General features: G+C 28.6%; 1 protein-coding gene across 2 annotated transcripts in view; it reads right to left on the bottom strand.

Annotated features, from left to right (window-relative positions):
* The window catches only part of LOC108752238 (tryptophan 2,3-dioxygenase), a 7,435-nt gene extending 1,186 nt beyond the window's left edge, over nt 1-6,249 (bottom strand). Inside the window, exons 1-5 of one of the 2 annotated variants that reach the window (XM_018492930.1) lie at nt 5,987-6,249; nt 5,355-5,527; nt 3,376-3,575; nt 1,105-1,458; nt 493-742 (exon numbers count right to left, since the gene is read on the bottom strand). In XM_018492930.1, coding sequence (XP_018348432.1) covers nt 493-742; nt 1,105-1,458; nt 3,376-3,575; nt 5,355-5,527; nt 5,987-6,012 — 1,003 coding nt within the window. In that variant the 5' untranslated portion in view covers nt 6,013-6,249. The remainder of the gene's footprint in view (nt 1-492; nt 743-1,104; nt 1,459-3,375; nt 3,576-5,354; nt 5,528-5,986) is intronic. The other variant, XM_018492931.1, reaches the window with a different exon arrangement.
* Nucleotides 6,250-9,377: the final 3,128 nt, after the last annotated feature.

Below are 9,377 nucleotides of genomic sequence, written 5' to 3'. Positions count from 1 at the left end.
ACGTGCAATAAGAATATTGACAATTTAAAATTTTACATATTAAAATTTCATAATGATAACTTTATATATGGATATATATACACATATAATATGACCGATAATAATAATTATGTGTGTTTGTAAGTCTTTTGTGAATGCTGCTGAAAAAAATTAAAAAAACTGGTAGTTGTGAATGTTGTAAAAAAATTTAAAATATTGGTTATTTTTATAATTGTTGTAAAAAAATTAAATAAAATATCGATAAAATATTTTAGTAAAATATGCATACTAAAAAATATGGATGTGAATTCAACATATCACGCGGTATAATTCATCGTGATGATATTAACACCAACGTGAAGTGATTTTAAAACCCATAGTATGTATATATAATAATACTATCATGATATGGATTAAAAACTCATAGTGTTAAATCTATGGCATTAAATCCACACCTATATTTTTTAGAAAGTCAATATAACTAACAAGACGCTAATAAGTGTTTTCTCTTACACCTCCATTTCGTAATTAGAGAGTCAATATCCATTAGCGCCGTGAGGATCTGATGTGGCTGACTAAATCGTGGTTCATCGCGATATAGGGTGATCATTATTGCTCCCTGAAGAGCACTGTGTGAAAATCTGCGTTCCCCGCGCGACACAAGGGCATTGTGAAGTGATTCGTTGAAGATGCTATCGAAAACTGCTTGCCGCGAGCGCACATTAGCGAAATGATAGTCTTTAATGCATTCCTTTGATAGTTTCTGAAAAGTTAATAAATTATGAATAGCCAATTATTCTGAAATTCAAAAATAAAGAAATAAGATATTGTGTATATTTGGACAAGTCTGTTCTGTCTTGCAGTTTTCAATTTTGCAGCTTTATGATGATCTTTTCAATATTAATTAAGTTTTAAATTATATAATAATTGAGCTTTAAATTAAATTTCTTAGCAAATATTTTTTATATATTATATATTAAAAAACAAAGTTTTTATTTTTTTATTGTTCCGTTAATTATTTTAAATTTTTCTAAAGAGAGTTTGTCGCCGAAATTGTTAAAGAAGTACGAATATCAAATAATTTAGTGTAATGTTATAAGTTACAAAATTAGTGAAGTCGGTTACATGTATGGCTTGTTCTTGCTCGGTCAACATCTTCTCCACTGCTCGTTTGTATTTTCCCCAGAAATCAAAATCATGTGTCTCGAGCCCTGGCGTTCTGCTCAACCAACTCTGAACCAGAGTACTGAGACTGTGCTCCTCTTCAGATCGCTTGATCGCCTCGATAGCTTCGGGATCCCACCCAAAAATCTTTATGTAATTATATTTAACTCTGAGTTCCTGTTTTACACCCAATTTATTCTCCAACAGACGGAATTGCAACGATTGGAAACCCGAAGCCGGGCATAATAAGTCTCTAAATGCCATAAAATCCAACGGTGTCATAGTTTCCAAAATCGTCACTTGCTCCACCAATAACTGCAAATCAAGATTTGTTTGTGTTAATTCTTATCGCGTTTTTTATTAGCAGAGCTAATGCGCATTCAGTGCACGTGAAATTGTTCTCGCCAATGAAAAATGCTATTAGTATTTTGCCAGTTTGTTAAAAAAAAGAAACGACACAGCTAAATTGCATTGTTAAATGTACATAATACTAAGAATTAAAAAAATTCTATTTTTTATAATTTTATTTCGACCATAATTACATTAATTAATTATTCCTTTTGTATTTTTTAATTTTTGTAAAATTTTTTTATACATTTATGACTTTACTTTATATTTTATAATTTATTCATTTTGACTGAAGAAAACTTGAAGTCGAAAGTTATCATTACGTTTTAAAATAAAAATTTATATTTATTTTTATTTGATATTTTTTTATTGCTCTTCTTGCTCTAGTTCTTTGTTTTAATATTATATTAATTTTTATTTTTATTATATTACTTATGTTAATCTCTATTTTAACAAAAGCAAGATAAATTTTGCTACTAAAAGACATGATTAAATAAGATCGAGGTCTTGTAGGCGCGAAAGAACATCTTGAAACGTTCTCATCGATTTGTCAACGCGACTGCATTCGCATTTCTATGGGTGCCAGTGCAAGCGAAGGGTGCGTGAGCGACATAATACGTTAATACGATATTATAATGCATTGCTAGGTGCATCTGGAAATAAATGTAATATAACTGTATTCTTTAAAGAACGCGAGAATTTCTTTTGACACGCAGAAATTTTATCTCACAATCCATAAATTTTAATTCATTCACGTACATCGCATAGATCAGATTACATTTGTAGTATATTTTCCGAACGGTATTGTGTATCAAAGACAAATTCGCGACAGTTAGTCGCTTCGATCGTAATTGTATTTTGAAGCACTCATATTACGCGCTCGTGCGTATCGAGAATGCAGTATTACGAAGAGACGTTTTATTAAATCAAAATAAAGAAAGGTACGACCGCACCTTCTGTGGTATTGAAATAGAGTAACGGGTTTGTTACCTAACGTACCGTCTTCTCCGTTTTCCCGTTAATGCATGCACAAGCGCCTGGTGTCGTATATCGTCTAGAAATATTATCTTACTGTGCCCCCGCAGGGTGCCTTATGCGGTTCCCACAGTCTTATTTATCTCATATCGTGCCTAAATCGGGTAAGAAAAATCACAACTCTGCGTCGCGTACTTGATATGTCAGTCGTTACGAAATATTATTGATCTAATTTATCGTGAAGAAGCGAATGGTAAAGAAGCTGTCGAAATATATTATTCGACATGTTATAATGGAGTATATGTATAATATATTAGGTCTGTTCTTTTTCTGTATCCTAGGACTGGGTATATCGATTATGTATCTTTTTCCCTACGGCGAAAACGTAAAAAGTGAAAATTTTTGGTACGTACGTGTATATACACATACAACATACATAAAATTTTTCTCTTTTTACGGTTTCGCTGTAAAGAAAAAGTTACTTGATCGATACCCTGGACTTTTTGCACGGTTTAACTTTTGTTTTTTTCTCTCTAATGTGTGTGAAAAAAAGAGAGATAAACCATGCCAAGAGTGCAGTCTTGAAATATGGAAAAAAACAGATCTATAAAATATCCGATGTTTTTGAAATATGTAAGAGGATGTAAGAGAAAGCGTCACGGTAAACAGCTTTGTCTGGTGAGACAGAAAAATTTGATTAAAGGGACACGCAGCCTGTGGCGAACTAATCGGCTTGTAATTAAGGGCTGTTCACCTTGCATCGTCATTATTATTATAAGCGGATTTCTGCAAAACAATTATTTGGTATGTCGCTATATATAATTACATATATTCTATTGTTAGACAAAGTTACGCGAAATCACATTTTGTATAACAACCCTTTTCGAGAGAATCGATTTTAGAACGTACCTTCAGGATAAGGACAATGCGATTCAATCGTTTCAGGATTTCCAAAGTTTTTGATTCGTTCAAGACTCCATTGCCCTGGATGGCGGTTGAATGATCATTAGAAGATCCATTGGATATTTTGCAATTGTTGGATTCGGAGCTAAAAAGTGCCTTAACGGAATCGAGCTCGAAAATAATTTGCTTGAACCAAAGCTCGTACGCTACAACGAATTGAAATGCAGCGATACAATATAAATATTACAATAAATAATTCATATAAATTAATAAAACATTAAAATATAAATATTATAAATATATATACAATTGAGAAATTGATCAAATCGTATTATTATGAATTTCCTTTTAAAATGAAGAATTTCGAAAAAAGATATATATATATATATATATATATAGCAAGACAGATATTTGTTATCAACCAGATAAATGACAAATGTCATATTGATAGCAAAAGGTCGTATAATGCGAATTAAAATGGAACAATAAATTGGAGTAATGTAAACGCATGTAAATTGCAATAAATAATTGATATAAATTAATAAAACAATTATTAAATAAATAATAATAAATAAAGGGCAAAGTAAGAGTCAAACACATTTCTATAAAAAAGTCATACAATTAAAAGAATAAATTACAAATAGAGAAAAGTAAAATTGAAAAAATATATAATAAAATAAAAACTTAGTTTAAATATAAATTACAAGTTTCGGTTTCCGGATTGAACCCTCTTCAGACATTAACTTATCGAAAAAATCGCAGTACAAAATTAATTATCGCAAACGTTCACATATTTACTATATTCATAATTCGGGTGAGTCTTGATGTAGAACTCGACATTATTCACATACGATTGAACAGTCAAATGTGTTTCATATCTCTTGAAAAAGTTGATAAAAAAGATAAAAAGACTTTTTACGAAAAAATAATAAACGCAACTAAATTAACATACCGGAATTCTAATAAGTAATTAAAACTCATCAAAAATCATATATAAATTATTCAAACAAGTGTGTCCATATAAGTATGAAAAATTATTAGAATATATAAAGTTATGTGGAACGCTGATGTATAAACAATTATTAAAATATAATTATAAATATATATTGCGATTGAGAAATTGATCAAATCGTATCATTAAATTTCTTTCAAAAATCTCTGAAGAAAGATATTTGTTACAAAATCATGGATATTTGATGTCATCACAGATAAATGACAAAGTATATATTAGATATATTAAAAGACCGTACGATACAACAAATCGAAATGTAAAAATATAATTGGAATAATATAACATTAATATATAATTTAATAATAGATACACAATTGGAACAAACAACTCATATATAAATTAATAAAATAATTATTATATAAATATTAGAAATCTATATAATGACCGAGAAACTGCTTAAATTTATAACAATGGTACCATTGTTATAAATTTTTATTAAAAAAATCCGTGAAGGACAATATAGTAAGATCAAAATGTACGTTGTCATTATAGATAAATGATGAATCTTCTATTGATAGTGAAAGGTCATCAATATCAATATGTTAATATCAGCATAATATTCGTTATTTATTTTCTTTAAATAGTTAGCTAATTATTGTGTAATATATTTGTTAGTTTTGCGAGTAATTGTATATATTATTAATTACGTTCGACATTATTTGTGAATAACAAATTATATTATTAAAAAATTGTAGAATTTAAAAATTATGTGTCATACATTTTATTACTATTTCATTATTTAAAATTTAATAATAATAAAAAAACACTTTATTATAAACAATTTGAGATATTACGCTGTTAAAACAAAATTCATATAGAATTCATATAATGAAAGGATAAGTGAGGATATTTGTCGCTTAAACGAAGATATTTTGTCTAAGGGATATTTTCGAAGCTTTTATTTTTGTATAGAAGGAAAAAGAAAACTTAATTATGTATGTAATCGAAGAAAACATAATTATTAGTAAAATACCTTGATGGATGACAATAAAAAGATGCTCGTCGTGAACTTCATTGCCATATTCGGCGCTGAGAAGTCTTTGCGCGGACAAGATTTTATCTAAACGCAGATACTCGCTGTAGTGCAACGCCGGTCCTTGCGTTAACTCTCGCTGTGTCTGGTCGTCCCGATTGTGATTATTTTCTCTTCAACAAACATTTCGTCATTAGATTTTTGTATAATTTTATTTAAAAAAAAAAAAAGATAAACGCGTGACCGATTGCAACATGAATGATGACGATGTAATCGCTTCTATTTGATAAATATATAAAATATTTTCTGCTCATAATAGTTTTATTATTTGCGAACACAAAAATCTTTGGAATTATGTAAAATCACTAGATTAGAATGCTAGAATATTTGCTGCTTATTTTGAAATAGATAGCTTATTTCAAATAGTATGCTTTAATAAGGCATTAAACCGTTTCTTTTTCCTTTATAATAGAATACAAAATAAAGTTAAAAAATTACAGAAAATCTCAGAGTAAACTTTTTTTTTTAGATTAAAATATTCGTAATAGTCTGCGACTTTTATACTATAAATAATAATAGAGATATTTGTTTTAAATATCTAAGAATATTATAATCAAAAGTGTATTACTTACGGAATACTGCTCATTGGACAAGACATTCTTTAAGTAACGTATATTTCTTTACGTTGTAATTTGAGAAATAGATAAAGTGACACTTAGAGATTTAAATATTCGATATGCTTTATTTTTGTTTTAGCGAATAAAACAATTGCCCGAATTGTTTATTAATAAACGTAACACAGACTACAATTCACTTAGAATATCTGACAATACGACTTGTCAAATGTCGCTCTCGCGTGTAGAAGAGACCCACGCACGGTGCACGTTGTCGAGGAGGTGGGTGACGCGCGACTAACGTTCCATTCGTCGTTCAGAATTTATCTTCTGTATAATGACAGTATTGCTATCAAAAAAATTGTAGAGCGGAATGTTTTTACGATAACGACATATAATTATTTCATATGATAATTGCTAAGATAGATTGTTGAATAATATTCATCTTTCTAAAACATTATTTCATCGGAGCCTTTCTTTTATATATAAAAAACGTTTCTATTTTCTTAACGTACGCAATGTGTAAATAAAAATATATTTTATTACATTTAAGTACAGAAATATTATATGAACGAGATTTACTTCTTGCTGGATGTTACTTCGCCCCTTTCTCTGCGAATTCTCAATATAAATTATTATTAATTCTTTCATTCAATTAAATTCTACATTTGTAGAAAGTAGAGAGAGAAACTTCTCACGAAGAGAATGGCAAATTGCATCACATGAATGTCCACGTCCAATCAGGACAGGCGTCATATGACCATTTTTCTCCAATCTCTTCCATGCCTATGGAGCTTTGATGCCCATACCCAATCAGAGAAGATAGGGGCAGAGGTCACGTAGGTTCTCTAGTAGAAAGAAGACTAAAATTATTTTCTTCTCGGAAAGAAGCAAATATAACTGATCTTACGAATATATAAATTTTTCCAATAAATTTTTTGGAATTTTTGAGGAAAGAACCGAGAAAATCCGTGGAAAAATTGGAAAAACAGTTTGAAAACTATATATTTTATAAAATTTTTTAAAGAAAAAAATATGAAACATGATAATTTAAATATCTTAAAAACGTAATTATTATGATTATTTTACGTATAATAATTTTATATAATAATGCACAAAATATACATGTTATGTACATTCTATGTATGTATATAAAATTGTAATATAAAAAAGTATCAAATGAGGAATGTTCTGGACATTGTTTATAGATATTCAGTCAAAAACAAAATAAAACAATTTTTTAATATCTTTTTTAATAGTTCTTATATAGTTACAAAATATATTTAAAATTGATATAATAAAATTTTGATTTTAATAACGTTAGCATATGTTTCAATTTTCTATTAATTTCAGTTAATTTTCTATTAATTTTCAATTAATTTTTTATTTACAAAAATTTAATTAATAAATGTTATAAGTTTGCAAATTTGTTAAATAAAAGATAGATAGATTTTTTTAAAGTGCATTAACACAACTAATCGCATAAATTTATGCGCGATTCGATTCGTAATTTATCATAGATAAATCTTTATCGTAACATTAAATTTATCTACAGATTTATTGCAAAATTCTACAATACTATCTACTGTAAAATTTCTTTTTAATTCTATCCTGATTCTTCTCTCGGATGGCAGATGTCGCGTCGTGTATTATTCCTCAGTTAAAAACAGTAAGAGTATTAAAAATGGAAACAGTCAGCAAGAAGAAATACATATATGAAAAAAATCTCTCGATTTCATTAAATCACTAAATTAAACGCAATAATTTTATATCACTTTTTATTTGTAATTATTATAATATTATAATAATTTTAAGTAATAATAATTTTAAATAATGTAATAATAATTTATTTATTTAATTATTATACATATTTATAGTAAATAATAAATATAAAATACGACTTACAGTTGCGAAAATATATGTATGGCATGATCTTTCTATCTCTCTCTTTCTCTCTTTCCTTCTCTTTTTCAGATAATTTTTCGATAACACGAGTTATTTTCCATCGATAAAAAATTGTAATGTGTAATTCAATTTGGAATTTCAAAGCATCAAAATACATAAGAATATATAATCTAATCTCCAAAATGTTGCATTTTGTTTTATGTGCCTGTGTAATTAGATAAAGATTACTTCAAGAATGATGCAACAATGTAATAAATTTACATTATAAATAGAATTGATTATAAGTCGAACAATAGCAAACGTCGATGCTGGGATAAATGAAGCTTATTAATAATAATTATAACGACCGTGACACGATCCTGAATAGCAATAAAATTCGTTCATGACACTTAATCATCCACCGGACATGCAGTTTCCCGGAAGTATTGATAACTCCGCGTCACTGATTATAATTTTCCTCCCTTCTCTCAGAACATTGCTCCTTTTCATCCTTTTCGACCACGTGATCTATCGGGCTATCTAGCATATATACGTGCACATATACGCGAATAAAGATAATTTACATTACGCGATATATTCGCGATAAAGGAAAGATACTATTTAATTTTACATTTCAAATATGTGATAGACTAATCGAATAAAGTAAAAGATTTTTAAAACCCTAATATTTGACAATTGCACAAGATTTCTGGAATTCAAGCGTACTTGATTCGCAAAATGAGATTTGACTGAAAGAAGAAATGCAATATGCACAGATATGCAAATACTGAAGAAAACATTCTTGACGATAAATAGTATTTTCTGGAAAAATATATATTTTGCGGACAAATTTTACGTCAGAAAGATGTTATCGTACATCTATTTCAAGTAAGATTTCGACAGTCCGATCAATACTTACATCGCGCTACATTCGCTAATAATTGCATTTAATTTTACCGATTTGACATTTTAATGTTTTGTGCATGATAATTTTACGAATGAGAAAAACAATCGACTGTGATTGATCAATTTCTTATGGTTTAAAGCTTAAACTTTATACCTTAAATTTCATTATAAACGCCGCTTTACGTACGACACTTACAATTTACTTCGAGATTTTCAATGATTCTACATGTCACTGCATATCACTTATCCAGAGCCGGAAGTTCTATTCGATAATATCTTCAATGACGTATCATACTCGTTTACGTAATTGTGTACCATCGAGAAGTGTTTTGATATAATTACCAGGAGCGTACATGAAGGATACATCCATCGAACGCGTTTACCGCTAATTTCTGATATTCCGTTTAATGATTGTGAAATTACATTTTGTATCGCGCAAGGATTGTAAGCAATCCAACACGATATCATCCGAGTGAAAAGACACATGCAATTTAATTATATCGTAATAAATTTAGTGATTAGTTTCAGATATTCATAAGGTATAATTACATAAGATTTAATGAGTATAATTGCTCTCGTTACGGCACTCCTAAGATATTTTTCATTCCAATTTTTCCAT

Source organism: Trachymyrmex septentrionalis, unplaced genomic scaffold, assembly GCF_001594115.1.
Source record: "Trachymyrmex septentrionalis isolate Tsep2-gDNA-1 unplaced genomic scaffold, Tsep1.0 scaffold6, whole genome shotgun sequence".
In the NCBI taxonomy this organism is placed as follows: domain Eukaryota; kingdom Metazoa; phylum Arthropoda; class Insecta; order Hymenoptera; family Formicidae; genus Trachymyrmex; species Trachymyrmex septentrionalis.
This window is presented reverse-complemented; position numbering and strand designations above follow the sequence as displayed.